General features: G+C 45.1%; 1 protein-coding gene across 4 annotated transcripts in view; it reads left to right on the forward strand.

Annotated features, from left to right (window-relative positions):
* The window catches only part of ACOX1 (acyl-CoA oxidase 1), a 104,194-nt gene that overhangs the window by 49,563 nt on the left and 30,792 nt on the right, over nucleotides 1-23,839 (forward strand). For all 4 annotated transcript variants that reach the window (XM_085883883.1, XM_085883884.1, XM_085883882.1 and 1 more), the window contains exons 3-9: nucleotides 2,668-2,827; nucleotides 3,751-3,911; nucleotides 5,008-5,115; nucleotides 7,135-7,254; nucleotides 7,526-7,641; nucleotides 7,969-8,138; nucleotides 21,136-21,298. In XM_085883883.1, coding sequence (XP_085740009.1) covers nucleotides 2,668-2,827; nucleotides 3,751-3,911; nucleotides 5,008-5,115; nucleotides 7,135-7,254; nucleotides 7,526-7,641; nucleotides 7,969-8,138; nucleotides 21,136-21,298 — 998 coding nt within the window. The remainder of the gene's footprint in view (nucleotides 1-2,667; nucleotides 2,828-3,750; nucleotides 3,912-5,007; nucleotides 5,116-7,134; nucleotides 7,255-7,525; nucleotides 7,642-7,968; nucleotides 8,139-21,135; nucleotides 21,299-23,839) is intronic.

The following is a 23,839-nucleotide window of genomic DNA, read 5'->3' on the forward strand; positions in this document are numbered from 1 at the left end:
AATTTTATTTTACATGACGTTTCCTCATTTTGCATGATCTTCCATTATATGACGGTCACTTCGGCGAAGATAAATACAAATAAAAATTAAATGTTTCGTTTTTAAAAGTTCATTGAACCTTTTCATGGAGTGCTTGTTGAAGCTACTTGGTGCGCTTTCTTCAAGTTTCTATGGTGATGCCTCAGTTTGATCCTGGAGGTAGAAAGGCAAAATGAATGATCTTATCACAATGAGTAAAAACATGTTTTCAGTGAGGAAGTAATTGATCGCCACATCACGACAGGAAAGCTGAGAGGTATGCATGTTCGTGCTAAGCTGTCTCGCCTGGGTTTGAATCCTGACCCAGCTATAAACTGCCATCCCGGTGATTCACAGGCAGGGCGATTCATCAATGTGTGTGCCGTTAAATTGGACGTCATATCTGCCGGAATCCTCCTCCCTTGTCCTCCCCCCTTCCATCTCTTTCCCCTCTCCCCCCACCCCTACCTCTGTCTCCTCCCATCTCTCCCTCTGCCGCTCTCTGTCTCCGCACTGAATGGTGGTTATCTCCGTTTGTATCCAGACGGTTATTTCCAGATGGACCCTCCCCTCATGCTGCCTTCCCCTCACACTTCTTTTCCCATTCCTTCACGCTGTCTTCCCTTCCACCCTCTGTCCTCACTCCCCCACCCCTCCTTGGTCTCCATACCTCCTCGCTCCTCCACCCCTCTCTTCCTGCTCTTTTTCTCCCTCCCACCCCTTGGTATACCTGTCGATCAGATGGTGATTATGTCCGGACGGACCCTCCTCTCACGCTGCCTTCCCTTGCCCTCCCCCTCACGCTGCCTTCCCTTGCCCTCCCCCTCACGCTGCCTTCCCTTGCCCTCCCCCTCACGCTGCCTTCCCTTGCCCTCCCCCTCACGCTGCCTTCCCTTTTCCTCCCCCTCACGCTGCCTTCCCTTGCCCTCCCCCTCACGCTGCCTTCTCTTGCCCTCCCCTCATGCTGCCTTTCTTTCCCCCACCGCAGCCCAACCCCCGCTCACCCCCCCCAACCCCTCCTCGGTCTCTCCTGACCCTATCCTCCCTCCCCTCCTTCTTACTCTCACCCCCCCCCCTTTAATTTCCCCATCAGCGAAACGACGGGTTGTATTTGCTTGTATGGAAATAACCTTCACAACTGCAGACAGAGGAAGCAAAAGAGTTGATGATTGCAGGTGGATGTTGGATTGAGCTTATTTGTAAGTGGAGATGAGTTGTGTGTATACACATCTGGTTAAAAAGTGCAGCGTTGTCAAGATGGAACCATTGCTGACACCGAGCACTGCTGGGTGTGACGAGCCTTGTGAGGCCCTCTTTGCCCAAAGGCTTATGGGTGGCCACCAAAGCAAACTCAAGTTTCAGGCCATTCATTTTGGTAACCATTTTGATTTCTCCAATTAAGAATTCCTACCATATAACTTGACACTGCTGACATCATCTCTGACTAACATTATCTTTATGCTCACTATCTCTCAGTAACTTTGGTCATCAAGAATAACTTTAGACTGTTGGTCTTATTTCGTGATAGTTTGAGCACTTGCTCAGTGACAGTGACCCTGGTTCTTTTTTTATTTTTTTATTATTTTTTTTTTACATGATCTGAGGCATGGAGTGGATCTGTCACACCCACATTTATATACACACTGAGATGAACATGCATGACACAACACAAGACTGTTACATGAGACAAACACAGCCACTGAGCTCGGATGTGCTGTCACTTTCTGGAGTCGTATCGGTCCCAACAATGTCGTAACTGTGTCGTAACTGTGTCGTAAAGGCGCCGCCTTTCTCACCACACTCAGCGGGGCATTTCCCATGGAGGAATTTCCTCCTCCCCATGGATGCCAGTCTCTTAATTTGCAATGATTCATTTATTACCCTTGCCAATGGAGAGGGTATTGCGTTTGGGTCCGTTTGTTTGTCTGTCCGCACAGAACTTTCGTTTTTTCTCTGCAACCGCTTGTCGGATTGAGACAATTTTCACCATTGGTGCGACTACTCATGTAGAATGTTTTAATGATAATTGTGACATCATCAAAATTTTGAGGGTCATCTCGGGATAAAATGGTCCACAAAAAAAAAATTTGATGCCATCATCGGTCACATGATTCGGCAGCCATATCGTTTTTTTTTTTTTTTTTTTAAACCTTCAAAAATCTTCTCTGAAATGGCTGAACAGATCGAGGCGAAACTTTACACATATGCCCACCTATCCATGAGGAACAAAAGGGTCACACATATGACATCATAGGTCGCATGGTTTGGCAGCCATATTTGATTTACCCGAAAACCTATAACAATACACCACTCAAAAGAAGTCCTGGCGAGGGTTTGCACTCTCTGATTGCTCGTTTTTCCTGTCTTTGTCTTTGTTTACTTTGAGTGCTTCTTGTGATTCTAACTATATATCATGATTAAAAGTAATTGGTGTAATGGTAATGTGCTGATTGTTATTATGGTAATGAATTGAAAATTGTGCAATATTATTGTGACAATAAAACTGGGGTAATGATGATGTTTCGTTAATGGACATCCCACTGGAAATCTCATCTCAGGAAATAGACCATGAAATGATCTCCAATAGATCAGTGTTTTGATGGTGAAACGTACTTGATTGCTTTACATTCACATTGCTGTTTCTTACAGAGGCCTTGGTTGAGAATGATCCGGAGTTCCTTTCCCAGCCCTTGAGCTTCCTATCCCAAAGTGGGCGCTATGACCACGCAATCAAGCGCTGTGCTCGGATGATCCAGCAGATAAAGAAGCTGGGCCTCACAGATCCAAAGGACATAAGTTTGTATAAAAGGTAAATAAATAAATAAATGGTCGATCTTAAACATAATCTAATCGTACGACCATCTCCTGATTCTGCTAAGCTCTGCAGAGGGGGAAGAGGCTGCTTCTTGCCTCTGAAGGATGAGGGATGTTCAAACAGAGGGTGGAATTGTTGGCAAAAAAATGAGCATTTCCAGAGAATCAGAGAGATCGTCGAAGAGGAGGAAGAAGGTCGGGTCCGAAACACTGCTTTTGGGGTACACCAACCTCAAAGTTTGTTACTATCTCAAACTTTCTCAAGGTAGAGAACATCATTGCACAAAATTTCAGCATTTAAATTTTTTTGCTTGTTCGACAATACAAAGTCCAGATCAGCTGAAGGATCCATCATTGGATTATCATTTAATTTTTGCACATCTTTCATGTTATCCTTTCTCTTTAGTTTGTTCACCTTTTCATGCTTTTCCATTTTAAATGAGGCTTCAATCTTTAGTTGGCCAGGTTCTTTATTGTTGTTGTTGTTGTTGTTGTTGTTGTTGTTGTTGTTGTTGTTGTTTGCATTCGGCTCCGCAATCTCCAAATCCACCTTTCTGAATCAAAGGTGTTCACTACAAATTCACTTTTACTTTACTTTATTATTTTCAATCGCATTTCAGCATTCTTACTTCTTTCAAAATCAGACAGCACAGTAGAAATGGCAGATTATTTTTTTTTGGTTCAGGATTGTTTAAAGTGACACTTGAATTGTCACTGTTTTCGTTGAGCCAAAGTGGGAATAGCAACACTCTTCCTTATTCTAGATGATTGCAAATATGTTGAGAAGGCAAGTCTTTAACTTTTTTTTTCTTTCTGTAAATTCAAGAAAGTGGTGCATTGAAACGGTTTATTTTATTTAAGCCGTGAAATGAAAATATCCCAGTGCGATGCTGTCGTGTGCCCTTTTGCATGGAGCAGGGCTGTGTTTTGCGGCCGTCCGTGCCCTCTGGATTTGCATTTGGGCATGTTTCTTCCCATGCTACTCAATCAGGCGACGGAAGATCAGCTGGAGCACTTTTTCCTGCCTGCCTGGCAATGCCAGATCATCGGAACATACGCCCAGACTGAGATGGGTCATGGTGAGGACTTTTTCTGCACGGACTTGATGAACTATTAACAGTTGAGCCCATCCTTGAACTCTGCTTTTTCATTTTGCTCCCACCCACAATAGCTTGGTGCTTCATTCATACTCCGACAATAACCCCTTTTCCTTTGGCTTGATTTGATATCCAACTGTCTTTTTAATCTTTCCTTTTTGTTACATTTTCAAACAGTCACCATTTATTATTAGACCCCCCCCCATCCCCCTCTGTTTTTGTTTTTTCTTAGCTCACCTGGAACGTTAGTGGGGCAACTTAGCTAAATGTAGCATAACAATTGTGCATTTTGTGAGGAAAGCACCAAATTTGGCACACTAGTAGCCTATCATATTATGAACAGATTTGGATATTGGGCCATCTCAAAATTTTTGATGGCAGTGGAAAATGGCTGCCACAGCCATCAGCGGCTGAATTTGAGATGGCCCAATATCCAAATCTGTTAATAATATGATAGGCTACTAGTGTGCCAAATTTGGTGCTTTCCTCACAAAATGCACAATTGTTATGCTAAGTTGCCCCACTACGTAGTTCTGGGGAGCTTGCAGTTTGGCACACCGTCCGTCCCTCCACAAATACTTGCAACTTCCTCTCTGAAACTACACACACGATTTTGATGAAACTTTACCCTGACCCTCATCCCCAGTGATGTGTTTGTTCACATCATGAACAAAAATCAGTGTCTTTGGTTTACACAGGGAGGTTGCCTCCCAAAATATGTATTTGCTTTCGAAACCACACACACAATTTTGATGAAACTTCACCACAACTTTCATCACCAGTGATGTACCAAGTTTGTTCACAACATTAAAAAAATCAGGTTCTCGGGTATGTTGCGGAGGGAGGGGTTTCCCCCCAAAATAGGTATTTGCTATAACATCGGTTAATTTTGCTGATTCCGTTCCACATTGACTTCCTCATCAGTATCATTATTCTACCAGGTGAGCGCCCAGGGTTATTGCCCCTATTTTTCTTTACACGATAGAGGCTCAGGGAAGAGCAAGATTAAGGATTCATCTTTGATAAACGGAACTTTCTTTGTTCATTATATTTTGTTTTCTCATCCTTGTTCTCACAGGAACATTCCTGCGTGGTTTGGAGACGACTGCATTGTATGATCCGAGGACACAGGAATTTGTGTTGAATACTCCGACAGTGACTGCCATCAAGTGGTGGCCAGGCGGATGTGAGCTGATTACTGTCATGCAATATGTTGTCGCGTCAGACGGGTGTCCATGAACGCAGTCGATCTGAGCCAGATGTCGAAGACCTCTACGCACGGCCGAAACTATGTTTATAATTTACTGAGTTCATATTTTATAATCACGATTCCCGAAGGATTGTTAACATGAAAGCAGAACTTGGTGGTTGTTTGCGCATACGAAGGCAGAACGTGGCAAGACGTTTCTTGTATTTAAAATGGGTTTTATTACCCCTGAAGGTGGGTGAAGGTTAAGTCTATTTGTCTGTCCATCTGTGAGCAGGATATCTCAAAAGGTTATGAGCGGATTCGGACAAAATCTGGTGGACATGTTGGGTGTATCGAGAACGAATTGATTGGATTTGGTGAAAATCCGGACGCAGAGAGGGGAATTTAAAAAAAAAGAAAAAAAAATGATTCTTCTCCATTGAGAGGGTCAAAAACAATACAAGCCAGTAGGCGACGAGGGATCCGCGAGGATCGAAGTGCTTGATACGATGCTTTTCATTCTGACCGATCCACCGACGAAGATTCATTGCCAAGACGAATTGGTTCACACAAAATATAATGAACAAAGAAAGTTCCTCTGCCTGGCAAGATTTTTCCTATTGCGTATTTTGCCAACTGGCACTCCTCAGAGTGGAGATGGAGGAAAGTGTAAATGACAAAAAATGTTCAACCAACCATGTTCTATCACCATGCCAAGATGCTTTCTTTTACGTCTAACCGTTTCGCCTTGATGATATTAATTTATAAGGGATATCTAGCAAATCCCAATATTGCCTCAAGAGGAGTTGAATTGGAGATGCAGTTGATGTTCAGATCACATGTTATAAAAATTCATTGAATCATCAAACTAAAATATAATGAAACAAGTATTGAAAATAGTGAACGTAGGTTGAGAAATAGTGTTTTTTTTCGAATTTTGCGTATTTCAGCCCCGACACCCTTGGTGATCGAATCTGGAAAAATGCTGCGGTTCAATTTTGTAGTAGTTATTAAACTCTATCCATACATCGAATTTGAACGTTCTGCCGTCGACGGTTTCCGAGGTCAAGGTCACTTAACATATTCTCTGGTTCACCACCTTTCCGCATTCGGAGGGCTGCCATTCGGAAACTATGAGAGATAGAGGAACGTTATGCTGTCGCGATAACTATATGGGGATGCAAGGAATAGGCAGGAGTTGGTCCGGTTGCTCAACCTATCATAGAAGCCGCGCTACGTCAGTTACCCTTTGGGTTCTTAAAACGCAGTTTCTCGGCCGCTGCAAAGCAACGGGTGGTTGCTGAGCAATGAAACTCAAACGCGCACACTCCCAGCCCATATGGCACCTGCTTACCAAGTTTCATCGAAATCGGTTTGCTGGTTTGTGCTGTGGAGCCTCGCGTTGCAGAGACACACGCACACGCACACGCACACGCACGCACACAGACGGAAAACCCGACAATAACGGATATCTAGCGAATCCCAATAGAGCACGATCTCTCAAAAAGTTATCGTTAGATTCTGATGAAACTTAGTGCATATTGGGAAAGAGGGACTTGATGGATATCAGGTTAAAGAAACTCGTACCGACTTGAAACGAGAGTTATCTCTAGGTTTTCTCAAATCCACACAAATATACCCTCCGAAGAGGAAATGAGTAATTGAGAAGCCGAGTTTAACACCAGTTGATGAAAAAGGTTAACGTTAGAAATTCCCTCGGTGAGAGCATACAGTCTTGTGGAACAGTTGAGCTGCCTTGTTGGTGATGCTGTTTCGTATCTATTAATGATGCTGTGACCTGAGATTTCAGGTAATGAGTAAGTTTGTCTTGTTTTTGGCCATTAGATAATATCTTCGCAAGTTTTGGAAATGAGAAAATTTAGCTTGAGCATTGTGCAGTGATTTGTTTTCATCACTCACTGCTTTTCAATTATGAAATTGAGTTAGAGACCCCTTACTTCCATCCATCATCCTCTCCCCTCTCCCTTGGCTCATTTTGGGTCCATGGAATTCCAGTGGGCAAGACAGCAAATCATGCAGTGGTCCTGGCACAGCTGTATACAAAGGGAACCTGTCAGGGACTAAACGCATTCATTGTTCAGCTCCGGGACTTGGAAACTCATGCGCCACTGCCCGGTAAGGGTATACAAAAAATTCCTCCATTGTGTGCCAGCGCATCATAAAATAATGTCGGTGGCCCCTTTGACTCTTGTATAGCCCCTGTTTAAATACACCTGAACCTCATTCCCTTTGGCCATTTCATGATCACGTGCATTATACGCACCATACGGTTGTTTGCATCTACTTTAGTCTTTACGAGATTTAATTTAATCCTCTTGAATGGCTGACATGGGATGTCATTGAAATGTGGCATTTTATCGTGGTTTCTCCCCTCTGTGTGTTTGAGGAATAATTGTGGGTGATATTGGACCAAAATTTGGCTTCAATGATGTTGACAATGGATTCCTGAAGCTGGAGAACGTGCGCATACCTCGCACTAACATGCTCATGAAGTTTGCCAAGGTATGCTCTGTTGTGTTCCTCATTGGCCCAAGTGGGGTGTTCATCATGTTCTACAAGTGATATACAGTACTCACAATAGTCCAAGATGTGTCAGTGAAAAAGTATAACCATTGTGATTGTGTGTGTGTGCATGTGCGTGTGTGTTTTGTGGACTTGAGCAAATGTGAGTAACTGAATTGAGCTGTTCGAGTTCGTTTTCCGATAAGACAAATGTGTCTTTTCTCAAAAGCTTTGATATGTTCACATTTAATTTATCCCGGTTGAGATTTTCGAGAACATATTGGGTTGTGTAAAATTGTTTCATTGTTGCATTGCCTTGGACTGTAGGTGGAAGAGGATGGCACGTACATTCGACCACCCAGTGACAAACTTGCGTATGGAACAATGGTGTTCATCCGTGCACTTATTGTCTCAGAGGCATCTTATGTCCTTGCTAAAGCCTGCACCATCGCCATCCGCTACAGTGTTGTGCGCAGGCAGTCTCAGCAAACTCCTGGGTACTTCACTTTATCTTGATGCTCGTAATGTTACTCCACAGGTCTGTGCATGGAACTTTGTGGCATTTTTGCCTACCCATTCAAGTTGTCTTTTCTCGAATGCAAAGGCCCATCTGTCACTACATAAAAAGCAAGGGCAATTAATTGGGAAACTGAGGTTTACGAAAATGTGGTGTTTTTCTTGGGGGGGAAAATGTGTGATTGGTGTGGAGTTTCTTAAGTTAGTTTTTACTAGCAAAGAGCCCATTCTGAAAACAAAGGAGAAAGAGGAATCAGGACTTGGGAGTACGTCTTTACGATAGCGCCGCTGTAAAACACAAACAATCAATGTCTTTCCTCTCAAGGATAATGTGGGGTCATTGGTTAGAGGTTAAAAGACAAGGTGAGTTTGGGGATAGATGGGATTTAGGGATAGGTAAAATAAACGGATCGATTATATAACCCTGGGGATGATTGCAATAGTTAGTTTATGATCTTGAGATAAACAACGTTGCGAGTTAAACATCTCCCAGTGCCACGTCAAACCCTCGTGTGAAATTCCGATTGCTCTGTTAAGATACCAAGACCTTGTGGATCTCCAACCCAGCTTGCTAAAAGGTACAGTTAACCGTGTGTCAAGGCATTGGACCCCCACCATTGCAGGCTCTGATTTTGGCTTTTGTTGATCGTCAGAGCAAAGGCAGGCCTGATCAGAAACTGACATTAGTGATGTTGGAATGGGAGATCATTATATGATGGAGACAGAAGTATTCTAGGAATAAGGATAGATCCTACATGCTCACCATCAAGCATCTATGCTTCAAGGAGGAGGTTAGGGACTTTGATGAAGATGTGACGTTATCCGTTGCGATGACTATGATTCCACAATGAAGTTAAACAGCCGGAAAACAAAGGATCTTTTATGACACTTTGTTGTTATTGCTGTTGTTGTTTGTGCACTCCTTCCATATGCTTTAAAACCTATTTTATATTTCTTCATTTATCATTCTATATACAGTACAATTCACAAAGTGTCTGTCTGTCTGTGTGTGAGTTTTTCAGTGATACTCCACCCAAGTCCTGCTTCCTCTTCCACCCATCCACAAGGATGTGTGTGTGTGTGTGTGTGTGTGTGTGTGTGTGTGTGTGTGTGTGTGTGTGTGTGTGTGTGTGTGTGTGTGTGTGTGTGTGTGTGTGTGTGTGTGTGTGTGTGTGTGTGTGTGTGTGTGTGTGTGTGTGTGTTATAACTCCAAAACCATGAAAACCTCGCAGCCTGAAACTTTGCATGCATACTAAGGGAACTCCAAGGAAGTGCATGAGTGAAAATTGGGTGAATTAGAACACCCATTTTGAAGATAATTAGCATCCATATTTAATTATATCCTTTATTAGGCACATCCTGGTTACCTTGCCAGGGTCTTGATTTGCCATTTTGTTCAGCCTGCTCAGTTGGATGAATTTAGATTTCGTAAGTATATTGATGACTTCCGTCATCTGTTTGTGTGTTTGTTTGTGTGTGTGTGTTTGTGTGTGTGTGTGTGTGTTTGTTTGTAGGCACGATAACTCGAACGGAAGAAGCAACCAATGTCAAATTACACCCCGTGATTCAGGAAGGTGATGGCTACTAGTGCTGATTAGATTTTGGTCAAAATCGGTCAAAGGTAAAGGTCACAGTGAGGTCAAACATTCGATTTTTGATGGTTTGGTACGGAATCATCGTAGAAACTTCTGGTTTGCATCGCTACCTTCTCGAGAGACAGCTTTTATTAGACAAGGTCAGAGGTCAAGTTGACGATTTCGTAAGTACCAGACTATGACTGCTTGTTTTGTTTTTTTTTTACTTCAGAAATCTAAAGATTTCGTAAGTAAAAATCTGAAGATTTCGTGAGTAAAAATCTAAAGATTTCGAAAGTATGTTGATGACTTCCGTCCTCTGTTTGTGTGTGTTTGTGTGTTTGTTTGTAGGCACAATAACTCGAGAACGGAAGAAGCAACCAATGTCAAATTACACCACGTGATTCAGGAGGGTGATGGCTAGCGCTGATTAGATTTTGGTCAAAATCGGTCAAAGGTCAAGGTCACAGTGAGGTCAAACATCCAAAACATGATAATTTGAGAACAGAAGAAGCTACCAATGTCAAATTACACCACGTGATTCAAGAGGGTGATGGCACGCGCTGATTAGATTTTGGTCAAAGGTCAAGGTCACAGTGAGGTCAAATATTCTTTTTTTGATGGTTTTGTACAGAATCATCGTAGAAACTTCTGGTGTGCGTCGCTACCTTCTCGAGAGACAGCTTTTATTTGACAAGGTCAGAGGTCAAGTTGACGATTTCGTAAGTACCAGTCTATGACTGCTTGTTTAATTGTTTGTTACTTACGAAATCTTAAGATTTCGTAATTATATTGATGACTTCCGTCCTCTGTGTTTTTGTGTGTTTCTGTGTTTGTTTGTTGGCACGATAACTTGAGAACGGAAGAGGCGACCAATGTCAAATTACACCACGTGATTCAGGAGGGTGATGGCTAGCGCTGATTAGATTTTGGTCAAAATCGGTCAAAGGTCAAGGTCACAGTGAGGTCAAACGTCCAAAAAAAAGTTATAACTCGAGAACGGAAGAAGCTACCAACGTCAAATTACACCACGTGATTCAGGAGGGTGATGGCGAGTGCTGATTAGATTTTGGTCATAATTGGTCACAGTGAGGTCAAACATTCAATTTTTGATGGTTTGGTACAGAATCATTGAAGAAACTTCTGGTTTGCGTCGCTACCTTCTCTAGAGACAGCTTTTATAAGACAAGGTCAAGTTGAGATCAAGTTGACGATTTCGTAAGTACCAGTCTTTGACTGCTTGTTACTTAAGAAATCTAAAGATTTCGTAAGTATATTGATGACTTCCGTCCTCTGTTTGTGTGTTTGTTTGTGTTTGTTTTTTTATTTGGCACGATAACTCGAGAATGGAAGAAGCTACCAGTGTCAAATTACACCACATGATTCAGGAGGGTGATGGCTAGCGCTGATTAGATTTTGGTCAAAATCGATCAAAGGTCAAGGTCACAGTGAGGTCAAACATTCGATTTTTGATGGTTTTGTACAGAATCATCGGAGAAACTTCTGGTTTGCGTCGCTACCTTCTCCAGAGACAGCTTTTATTAGACAAGGTCAGAGGTGAAGTTGACGATTTCGTAATTACCAGTCTATGACTGCTTGTTTATTTATTTATTTTTTCACTTTCCTCACTCAAATCATCGAATGCCTTGATCATCGTCCTTAAAAATCGCTGGATACATTGCAATGCTTATAAATGCCCAGAGACGCCAACGTTCATAGCTTTATTGCATTTCCACACATGCCATAACCTTGAGAAGCTCTTTAAGCCAAATTACAAAATTTAAGCTTGAGAATTGAACTTAGCAGCAGTTCCGACTGCGAAAACAGTGTTCATTTGTCCAATTTGGTAATATTGGACACTTTCCGTGTCTCCGGGAGGTGTTTAATAATATAACGCATCAGAGCTCACGAATCACTTGACAAGCCAGCTGTTCCTTATCAAACATTTTGTTGGAGTGCTTCCTTAAGTGCTTAAGCCACTTGGCCGCACTGCAATTCACACTGTCCCTCTGCACGACCACCTGCCTGTGTTGTGCCCCACAGTGTCGTGCAATGCCAAGCCTGTCGTACCTTATTCACGGTTGAATGGAGGGAAGGAATGGATGATGGAATGGATGGACCAAACTGATTCTCCCTCTCCCCTCCCCCGTTTCATCACCCTCCCCTCCCCCCATTAGATAACTCTCCCATCCCACGTTTCATCACTCTCCCATCCCACGTTTCATCACTCTCCCCTCCCACGTTTCATTACCCTCCCCTCTCACGTTTCATCACTCTCCCCTCCCACGTTTCGTCACTCTCCCCTCCCACGTTTCGTCACTCTCCCCTCCCACGTTTCGTCACTCTCCCCTCCCACGTTTCGTCACTCTCCCCTCCCACGTTTCGTCACTCTCCCCTCCCACGTTTCGTCACTCTCCCCTCCCACGTTTCGTCACTCTCCCCTCCCACGTTTCGTCACTCTCCCCTCCCACGTTTCGTCACTCTCCCCTCCCACGTTTCGTCACTCTCCCCTCCCACGTTTCGTCGCTCTCCCCTCCCACGTTTCGTCGCTCTCCCCTCCTATGTTTCGTCGCTCCCCCTCCCACGTTTCATCGCTCCCCCTCCCACGTTTCCTCGCTCTCCCCTCTCACGTTTCCTCGCACTCCCCTCTCACGTTTCATCGCTCTCCCTTCCCACGTTTCATCACTGTCCCCTCCCACGTTTCCTCACTCTCCTTTCTCTTTACTTTCTCACCCTCGCTCTCCTTTCTCTTTCCTTTCTCACTCTCCTTTCTCCCTCCTCACTCTCGCTCTCCTTTCTCCCCCTTTCTCGCTCTGCTTTTTCCCGCCTTTTTCACTCTCGCTCTCCTTTCTCCCCCCTTTCTCACTCTCCTTTCTCCCCCTTTCTCACTCTTGCTCTCCTTTCTCCCCCCCCCCTTTCTCACTCTCGCTCTCCTTTCTCTCCCCCCTTTCTCACTCTCGCTCTCCTTTCTCCCCCTTTCTCACTCTCGCTCTCCTTCCCCCCCCCTTTCTCACTCTCGCTCTCCTTCCCCCCTTTCTCACTCTCGCTCTCCTTCCCCCCTTTCTCACTCTCGCTCTCCTTCCCCCCTTTCTCACTCTCGCTCTCCTTTCTCCCCCCCTCTTTCTCACTCTCGCTCTCCTTCCCCTCTTTCTCACTCTCGCTCTCCTTCCCCCTTTCTCACTCTCACTCTCCTCCCCCCTTTCTCACTCTCGCTCTCCTTTCTCCCCCCCTCCCACGTTTCATCGCTCTCCCCTCCCACGTTTCATCGCTCTCCCCTCCCACGCTTCATCGCGCTCCCCTCCCACGTTTCAGCGCTCTCCCCTCCCACGTTTCATCGCTCTCCCCTCCCACGTTTCATCGCTCTCCCCTCCCACGGTTCATCGCTCTCCCCTCCCACGTTTCATCGCTCTCCCCTCCCACGTTTCATCGCTCTCCCCTCCCACGTTTCATCGCTCTCCCTCCCACGTTTCATCCCTCTCCCCTCCCACGTTTCATCGCTCCCCCCTCCCACGTTTCATCGCTCTCCCCTCCCACGTTTCATCGCTCTCCCCTCCCACGTTTCATCGCTCTCCCCTCCCACGTTTCATCGCTCTCCCCTCCCACGTTTCATCGCTCTCCCTCCCACGTTTCATCGCTCTCCCCTCCCACGTTTCATCGCTCTCCCCTCCCACGTTTCATCGCTCTCCCCTCCCACGTTTCATCGCTCTCCCCTCCCACGTTTCATCGCTCTCCCCTCCCACGTTTCATCGCTCTCCCCTCCCACGTTTCATCGCTCTCCCCTCCCACGTTTCATCGCTCTCCCCTCCCACGTTTCATCGCTCTCCCCTCCCACGTTTCATCGCTCTCCCCTCCCACGTTTCATCGCTCTCCCCTCCCACGTTTCATCGCTCTCCCCTCCCACGCCTCATCGCTCTCCCCTCCCACGTTTCATCGCTCTCCCTCCCACGTTTCATCGCTCTCCCCTCCCACGTTTCATCGCTCTCCCCTCCCACGTTTCATCGCTCTCCCCTCCCACGATTCATCGCTCTCCCCTCCCACGTTTCATCGCTCTCCCCTCCCACGTTTCATCGCTCTCCCCTCCCACGTTTCATCGCTCTCCCCTCCCACGTTTCATCGCTCTCCCCTCCCACGTTTCATCGCTCTCCCCTCCCACGTTTCATCGCTCTCCCCTCCCACGTTTCATCGCTCTCCCCTCCCACGTTTCATCGCCCTCCCCTCCCTCGTTTCATCGCTCTCCCCTCCCACGTTTCATCGCACTCCTCTCCCACGTTTCATCGCACTCCCCTCCCACGTTTCATCGCTCTCCCCTCCCACGTTTCCTTCGCTCTCCCCTCCCACGTTTCATCGCTCTCCCCTCCCACGTTTCATCGCTCTCCCCTCCCACGTTTCATCGCTCTCCCCTCCCACGTTTCATCGCTCTCCCCTCCCACGTTTCATCGCTCTCCCTCCCACGTTTCATCGCTCTCCCCTCCCACGTTTCATCGCTCTCCCCTCCCACGTTTCATCGCTCTCCCCTCCCACGTTTCATCGCTCTCCCCTCCCACGTTTCATCGCTCTCCCCTCCCACGTTTCATCGCTCTCCCCTCCCACGTTTCATCGCTCTCCCCTCCCACGTTTCATCGCTCTCCCCTCCCACGTTTCATCGCTCTCCCCTCCCACGGTTCATCGCTCTCCCCTCCCACGTTTCATCGCTCTCCCCTCCCACGTTTCATCGCTCTCCCCTCCCACGTTACATCGCACTCCCCTCCCGCGTTTCCTCGCTCTCCCCTCCCACGTTTCGACGCACTCCCCTCCCACGTTTCATCGCTCTCCCCTCCCACGTTTCATCGCTCTCCCCTCCCACGTTTCATCGCTCTCCCTCCCACGTTTCATCGCTCTCTCCCTCCCACGTTTCATCGCTCTCCCCTCCCACGTTTCATCGCTCTCCCCTCCCACGTTTCATCGCTCTCCCCTCCCACGTTTCATCGCTCTCCCTCCCACGTTTCATCGCTCTCCCCTCCCACGTTTCATCGCTCTCCCCTCCCACGTTTCATCGCTCTCCCCTCCCACGTTTCATCGCTCTCCCCTCCCACGTTTCATCGCTCTCCCCTCCCACGTTTCATCCCTCTCCCCTCCCACGGTTCATCGCTCTCCCCTCCAACGTTTCATCGCTCTCCCCTCCCACGTTTCATCGCTCTCCCCTCCCACGTTTCATCGCTCTCCCCTCCCACGTTTCATCGCTCTCCCCTCCCACGTTTCATCGCTCTCCCCTCCCACGTTTCATCGCTCTCCCTCCCACGTTTCATCGCTCTCCCCTCCCACGTTTCATCGCTCTCCCCTCCCACGTTTCATCGCTCTCCCCTCCCACGTTTCATCGCTCTCCCCTCCCACGTTTCATCGCTCTCCCCTCCCACGTTTCATCGCTCTCCCCTCCCACGTTTCTTCGCTCTCCCCTCCCACGTTTCATCGCTCTCCCCTCCCTCGCTTCATCGCTCTCCCCTCCCACGTTTCATCGCTCTCCCCTCCCACGTTTCATCGCTCTCCCCTCCCACGTTTCATCGCTCTCCCCTCCCACGTTTCATCGCTCTCCCCTCCCACGTTTCATCGCTCTCCCCTCCCACGTTTCATCGCTCTCCCCTCCCACGTTTCATCGCTCTCCCCTCCCACGTTTCATCGCTCTCCCCTCCCACGTTTCATCGCTCTCCCCTCCCACGTTTCATCGCTCTCCCCTCCCACGTTTCATCGCTCTCCCTCCCACGTTTCATCGCTCTCCCCTCCCACGTTTCATCGCTCTCCCCTCCCACGTTTCATCGCTCTCCCCTCCCACGTTTCATCGCTCTCCCCTCCCACGTTTCATCGCTCTCCCCTCCCACGTTTCATCGCTCTCCCCTCCCACGTTTCATCGATCTCCCCTCCCACGTTTCATCGCTCTCCCCTCCCACGTTTCATCGCTCTCCCCTCCCACGTTTCATCGCTCTCCCCTCCCACGTTTCATCGCTCTCCCCTCCCACGTTTCATCGCTCTCCCCTCCCACGTTTCATCGCTCTCCCCTCCCACGTTTCATCGCTCTCCCCTCCCACGTTTCATCGCTCTCCCCTCCCACGTTTCATCGCTCTCCCCTCCCACGTTTCATCGCTCTCCCCTCCCACGTTTCATCGCTCTCCCCTCCCACGTTTCCTCGCTCTCCCCTCCCACGTTTCATCGCTCTCCCCTCCCACGTTTCATCGCTCTCCCCTCCCACGTTTCATCGCTCTCCCCTCCCACGTTTCATCGCTCTCCCCTCCCACGTTTCATCGCTCTCCCCTCCCACGTTTCATCGCTCTCCCCTCCCACGTTTCATCGCTCTCCCCTCCCACGTTTCATCGCTCTCCCCTCCCACGTTTCATCGCTCTCCCCTCCCACGTTTCATCGCTCTCGATCATCGAAGGGTAAAGAATCAATCCCCTCTCTTATGGGAAGCTTTTTTCTTTAAGACAGACACGTTTACACACATTTCTTTCGCGAGCTCTGACGCCTGCCCTTATTTTTCCTCAGCATTTCTTTTACGAGCTCTGAAGCCCGCCCTTATTTCTCCTCAGCAATGTTCTTTCACGAGCGCCGACGCCCGCCTTTTTTTGAGAGCGCACAGGTCGTCATGGTCACCGTGCGTAAGTGGGGCGGGGTATCTTTAGCCAAAAACATAAAAAATCTTCTTCTTCAGAACAGCTGGATAGATCGAGGGGAAACTTCACATAAATGTTCCCCAAGGCAGGAGTGCACAAGGTTGTTAAGGAATAACTGATGTCACATAGATTTGGCAGCCATATTGGATTTAAGAAAAATATTAAATAATGTTTTCTCTGGAACCGCTTAATCAACGTGAAAGTTCATAATTGTGATCTTTTAGTGATGGGGGAATACGTTTCAAATTTCAAATTGATTGGACACATGGTCTGGCAGCGAGAATTATTTCATTTTTTGATGTGGGTTTTTATTTTTATTATTATTTTTTTTGAATAAGGCTCACTTGGCTTTGCCTGGTTGGGTTTGAGGGTAGAGGAGTCAGAGCAGAAATGTGAATCCTATCTGGGTTTCTCCTGATGACTTCACTTTTTATTTTTGCTTGTTTGGGTTCCTTCTGATTACTCCAATGCAGGACTGTGTGGATTGGTTCACGAGTCAGTAAGTGACCACGATATTCGTCATGGGTGTGTCTGTCTGTCTGTCCCGAGCATAGCTCCGTGGGTTTTGATCCAATCCTGATAAAATTTGGGTGGGAGGTTTATATCATGATCTAGTTGTGTTTTCCTGAGAATCGGTGTGCTGCGCCCATTATGGGCGGAGCCACGCCCAAAAAACGTGTTTTTAGGGGGTCGCCGATTTCAAGTTACATCTTCTCCGAGGGGGTTTGTCTAATCTGGCAGGGGTTTCGGTATTTGGTTAGCCCAATGGCACCTGCATAGCCCCACGGAGCTCGATTTTTTTTTTTTCATTTTAGTCCCAAGGTCAAGGTCACAAGGTCACGAACTTAGAAAATGTCAAAAAAAGCAATAAATAGGGCATCGAGCTCCTTGGGTTTTCAACTGTTTCGAATGAAAGTTGGTATGCAAGTAATGCTCTTCGAGTACTACAACTTTCATCATTTACTTTTTTTCCCGATTCCCGCCTGTTTGCCCGTGGCGTCCCTTCGAAGGTCAAAAAATAAAAAAGGCGAACCGTGTACATTGCTCGTGAACCATCGCAGTCTCCTGACTTGTGTTCACTTATTTTCTCTGCAACTGCTTGTCTGATCGATTCAAACTTTAAACCTCGGAGGGACTCCCTATGTGGAATATTTTAACGATCACTGATGTCACATGGCATGGCAGCCATATTGGATTCAAGGAAAAAAATTGACATGTTTTTCTCCAAAACCGCTCAAAAAAATATTGAAACTCGGCATATGTCATCAACTCCCTTTTGGGGTATATCGGGCGATAACGATGACATCGGTGAAGTGGCAATTCCAGCCATAATTGGTTCAATCGAAATCTTTATCCTAAAAATCTGAAACTTCATGTATCTGATTGACGATCCGATGTGAGTGAAGAATTACATTTATGACATCATTGGTCACATTGTCTGGTGGCCATATTGGATTGAAAATAAAAATGTTTAAAAAAACCTACTCGAGAACCACTTCACGGATCCATGCGAAGTTTCATACATATGATCGACGAGCCATCGGGAATACAGTATAGTTTGAAATAAGATTTCATATTCGCCTTCATTGATGCAATTTAGCCTTCAAGTGCACAAAAGTTGCTAAATATCCTAATTAAGCAATAAAATTATGGATAATGGCAATGCATGTGACATAATAGGGTGCATGGATGATATGGGTATGTGGGGCATAACAGTGGCATGTTCAGTTAACTTTTGTCTTTGTGTTCAGAATGAGCGTACGAGGTGAGACTGTGGGCTCTGTGGGCTCTATTTGTTGCTGTCAGTGATCGTTGCTGCATGACCGTGTTCTTCTTCCTCCCCTTTTCTCTGTAATAAATCCCTCTTTTGATAAGAACTTCTGTGGTGATAATGAGCGGGCTCCATTGTCCTGCATAAATTGGATTATTTATTCGTTGGTCGGGCAGGTTGGGTTCGCGCTTAAACACCTCAATGCGGAACGTCGAGAAGCTATGCTTGGCTATCCTGTCAGCACCCTGCCGCAGTCGTTGTGTTCAGAGACGACGATTCGCGCAAAATTAACCTGGCGGACATGGAGATCTTTTCGTCCCATACCCGCTGGAGGGCCTTTATGGTCTTTTGAAGATGTACGGCCGTAACAATGTTTTTGTTTGTAATACTCTAATACAGTGTATGTTCATGGACAAAAAGAGATGGAAGAGGATATATTGGGTCGGCCTATTTTTCAAACTTCAGAGGAGACCGCAGCTTGGGCTAATAAATAAGATGGAGATGGTTACTTTGATAAAAGTTCAAGATGTTCATAAGACCATCGTGTGAATTGTTGGGAATATTCCACATCTCTGGTTCGCATCTAAAAAATAGCAAATGTCAGTTTGCCAACCATGAATGTGTTGTCAACATAGGGAGATCTCAAGACAATTTAATTTGGGGAGTAAAAAATAACCTTGTCATACAAAGCTTTCCAATCTGAGAATATAGCTCATGATTCTGGGATTACAAGATTAAATGCAACATCTTCTTTTACAAGATGGAAACTCATGGAAGAGCAAGGTGACAGAGTGTAAAATGGCAACAAGCTGACAGTGTGGACACAATAAGCAAGGGAATTGACGAATGAACAAGAAAGGAAAGGAGAGGAGGCGAGGAAGCACATGAACCTGCAAGTAAGAGGGTTTGATTTGCCATATGCTGTGGTGATTTTCTTTTTCTCCTTGCGTCATTGCAATAACTAAATGTATGCTTTTCTCATTTATGTCTCGGAAGTAAGGCTTCTCTGTGAGCCTTCATTACGTTCTCCCGTCTCGCTTTGGACATTGGGCAGCCCGTGAGCCTTGGAAACTAAAAACGCATTCACAGGAGGAAAAAGAAATGTCCTTCAAAGCAAAAAAAAAAAATGTTCTCAGGATTCAAGGTGGTCCATCACCGTTCACTGTAAGCCTGGTTTTGGCTTAACGGTTAAGGTGGCTGACTTAAGATCTTAGTGTCTTGAGTTTGAGCCCCTGCCATGCCATTGAAACGTCACAAAGTGGGTTGACTCGGCCTGTCCTTCTGAGGTCGGCAAAATAAGTACCAGCTTACTGGTAACGGGTGCACTGCATCAGCGGCACAGTCGTGCTTCCACAAAACGATGGAACCAGCAGCCACAGGCTGCATACAATGCAACAACTGTTAACTCGTGTCATCTTCCAAACCTATCTATGACCTTTAATATCCCCATTAACTCTCCCCACACCCACTCTTATTACGTGCAGATTACTTTCTTCTTTTGCTCTACTCTCCTGCATTTTTGTTTTTTCCCTTGATTCGTCCATGAGCCTGGTTTTGGCTTAACGGTTAAGGTGGTTTGACCTTAACTGTTATGATCGACTTTCTTGAATTGTGTGCAAAAGCTTGAATAACTGTGCAGAGACAATTCTCTGGAAAACAAAAAGAAATCTCAAGTCAAGTCACAACTGTTTCCAGTTGTTTTCCTATCATCCCACTGTCGGTGTGTTACCCTTCTTTCCTTTGTCAGCTTGCTTCTTCATTAGCCTCGAGACAAAAACATCCTCTCGGCATTCGTTACTAATCTTTGTTTTATCACCTCTGCAATATAAGACTCGACCTTGGCTGAATTCGAATGTTCCAGGAAATTTGGGTTCATGCGCCATGGTCATTTCACCAATCCACGATTGCAATCCTTTGTATTTATTTTGCTGGATCACCTCGGAGTGCACTCTGCCTCGGAATGCAACTGTTAGATTTGTCACTTGGCCATGAAGGAAGCATCGCATTATCCCAATAATCATTCAGCTACTTTTTCCCACACATCTGCCAATTTAAAATTTAGCTTTAAATTTTAATAATTATCGAAGTGAATATTTTATTGATACATGAACTTTATATATTGGTCCATAACCAAACTTTTTTTTTTTTAATGTGCTATAAAATGTGCTACATGTAAGAATATTTAAACTTCATTTGCTTCATTGTCGAGAGGCATAAGATGTGCATGTTAGTTGAAATTCATAGAAACAATTTTCATGTTGCATGTTCCTGATCATGTGAATCGTAAAGCTTCTGGAACCACTTCCACTGCAAAAGGTATGGCAAAATCATAATGACCCTAAATTTGAGCACGTTGGTAATCTGTATGCAAAGGTTCCACTTCATTAGAAACAAAGCAATAGGATAGAAAAGAAGAAACCCTTTTGACTAAAGCTTCTCCTCATTTAAAGCTGATATTATGTCATGGGGAAAACCCAAGATGTTTGGATGACATTTCATAGCCAGCGTCACCAAACCATCTACAAAACGATGAACTCTTGAACTGTGCAGAGATTGCTCAGTGAAGAGGTTCAGAGGAATAGTGCAGCCCGTACTCACAGCCCTTGCACCTCAGGAGGCAATGCTGTTCTCCGAGGATCTTTCATTCTAAACAGTCAAACCCAATAACAGCCAGAGATGATCTCGCCACGGGTGGATGACTCGCTGTTTGACATGGTTAGGCTCATGGTCTGCCAACTCAGCTTTTATGAGTGTAACCATGTCAAATAGCTCGTCATGCACCCAGGGCAAGATCATCTGTGGGGGTAATTGGATTCTACAGCCACATACCTTGTCATAGGCATTAGTTGGCAGACACTGTTTTGCAAAAAAAATTTGACAAACCATTGCACTCGCCCACATTGGTTTTGCAGCTGCTCAAACAACGAGAATGTTTACTTGCAAATTTTATTCCATTTTAACCCTTCGTCATGTGTGTCTGTTTTTGAAACAGTGCTCCAGAACCACAAATCCTGGACTACCAAACGCAACAACACAAGCTACTTCCCCTGCTCGCCACAACTTATGCATTCCACTTCATCGGCAACTATGTGAGCAAAATGTACCAGAACATAAGCGAAAGTGTCGACGCAGGGAACTACAGCCAACTGAATGAGGTAAATATTGCTCATTTTCCTGTAGAATACCCTGCAAATCTCAAGTCACGTAATTAAATGCTCTAAATATTTATTATTTATAGCAGGAACAAAAGTAGTAATAATTGCTTTTAGTATTTACCGAAATAAGTAAAGCTTGCACATTTCAAACTTAACAAGAAACATGGCAGAGCAAAATCAATTCTTTATCAATGTGCTAGCCTTTCCTATAGACTTTTTTTTTGGGGGGGGGGGGGGGGTGAGGGGGAGGGTTGTCTACAAAGTTGAGGCTTGAGGAAGAGCTGGAACAGATAATGGATCAGGACGCAATGGAATAAAAGGAACGGCAGAAAGAGAGGGTGGGGAAACACTAACAGCAAGGCCGAGAGAAAAAAAATAGAGGAAGACAGATGAATGAGAGATGAGAGGAAGGGGAGGATGTAAGTGGTGGACAGGATAGTTGCGGTCATGGCTAAAAATATGGCACCCTTACACTTTTTTTTTTTCAAATAACTCACAATTTTCTCTAAAAATAAGTTCAAATTGACGTAAGTATTTGATGTCCACAATTCTTTATTTCACTGTTAATATTAAAGCACCTTTATTTTGATTCAGAACTTTGTCAGCAATAACTTTGTTAACTTTTTTAAATCAGAAAATAAAAAGAAATGGCATTGACAACATTATTGACTCCTGAGACTTAATATGTGGGAGCACACACAGCCTTTGGACAAAATAACTGCAGTCAAGCGCTTCCTATGTCCATGAATGAGCTTCCTACACCTCTCTACTGGCAGTTTGTTCCACTCTTCTTGTTATTCTTGTTATTCCACTCTCGGTAATCTCCTGATTTCATGATTCCATGCACACGTTCAAGGCACCCAGTGCCAGAGGCAGCACAGAAATGCCAAAACATCACTGAACCTCCTCCATGTTTGACTGCAGGGAAGGTGTTCTTTTCTTTGAAGGTTTCATTTTGTTTTCTGTAAACATAGAGATGATGTACTTTACCAAAAAGCTCTAATTTGGTCTCATTTGTCCACAGGACATTCACCCAGAAGGATTTTGGTTTGTTAACCTCCGCCATCTTCGAAGATGGATGGAGGTTCCTGTTTTCACCCCTTTCTGTTTGTTTGTTTTTTTGTGAACAGTATTACAGAAAAACTCGACGGATTTCGACGAAACTTGGTGGGGGGGGTTAGGTATGGTCCAAGGATCATGCCATTAAATTTTGGACTTGGTCCCCCCCCCCAAAAAAAAAATTGTTAGAGAAAAAAAAAATTTTTTTTTTGCATTTCTACATGCTTTAAGTGATTTCCAACCCCCCCCCCCAAACAATTTTTTTTTTACCCCCTACCCAAAAAAAAAATTTTTTTGCATTTCTTCATGTTTTAAGTGATTTACAACCCCCCCGCCCAAAAAAAGTGTTACATCCCCAAAAAAATTGTTAGAGAATTTTTTTTTTTTTTTTTGCATTTCTACATGTTTTAAGTGATTTCCAACCCCCCAAAAAATTACCCCCCCAAAAAAGAAATAGAGAAATTTTTTTTCATTTCTACATGTTTTAAGTGATTTCCAACCCCCCCAAAAAATTACCCCCCAAAAAAGAAATAGAGAAATTTTTTTTCATTTCTACATGTTTTAAGTGATTTCCAACCCCCCCCAAAAAAATTGTTAGAGAAAAAATTTTTTTTGCATTTTTACATATTTTAAGTGATTTCCAACCCCCCAAAAATAATTGTTTGAGGAAAAAATTTTTTTTTTTGCATTTTTACATGTTTTAAGTGATTTCCAACCCCCCCCCAAATTTTTTTTTTACCCCCCCCCAAAAAAAGAATTTTTTTGCATTTCTATATGTTTCAAGTGATTTCCAACCCCTCCCCCCCAAAAAAAAATTGTTAGAGGAAAAAAAATTTTGCAACTTTTTTTTCAACAAAATTTCGATCTAATTTTTTTGCATTTTTGTATGTTTTAAGTGATTTCCAACCCCCCCCCCCAAAAAAAATGTTGGAGAAAAGAACTATAACTCAGCACTGTTGACATCATATTTAATGAATAAGATATAAGGTTCACTTGAGTGACCCAGCAGTATTGGCAGCAGAAGTTTTGCACTCTCCTGAGTGCTCCCCCTCGAGTTCAGGTGTGTTTTGGCAAACTCCAGTCAGGCTTCTCTCTCTCTCTCTCTCTCTCTCTCTCTCTCTCTCTCTCTCTCTCTCTCTCTCTCTCTCTGTGTCTCTGTGTCTCTGTGTCTCTGTGTCTCTGTGTCTCTGTGTCTCTGTGTCTCTGTGTCTCTGTGTCTCTGTGTCTCTGTGTCTCTGTGTCTCTGTCTCTGTCTCTGTCTCTGTCTCTCTCTTCCTGGGTCTCCTACCATAGAACCCCCTTTCATTGAGTTGGCGAAGGATGGTGCGAGTTGAAACTGTCGTACATTGTGTCTGAAGGTCAGCTTGAATCTGTTTGGCAGTTGTTCGAGGTGCTTTCTCCACCATTTGAACAATCCTTTGCTGCAATCTTCAATCACGTTTTCTCTTGTGGCCACGTCCAGGGAGGTTGTCTACAGTGCCA

This window comes from Eptatretus burgeri, chromosome 6 (assembly GCF_056783735.1).
Source record: "Eptatretus burgeri isolate ZD-2024b chromosome 6, Ebu_testis_v1, whole genome shotgun sequence".
Classification (NCBI taxonomy): Eukaryota; Metazoa; Chordata; class Myxini; order Myxiniformes; family Myxinidae; genus Eptatretus; species Eptatretus burgeri.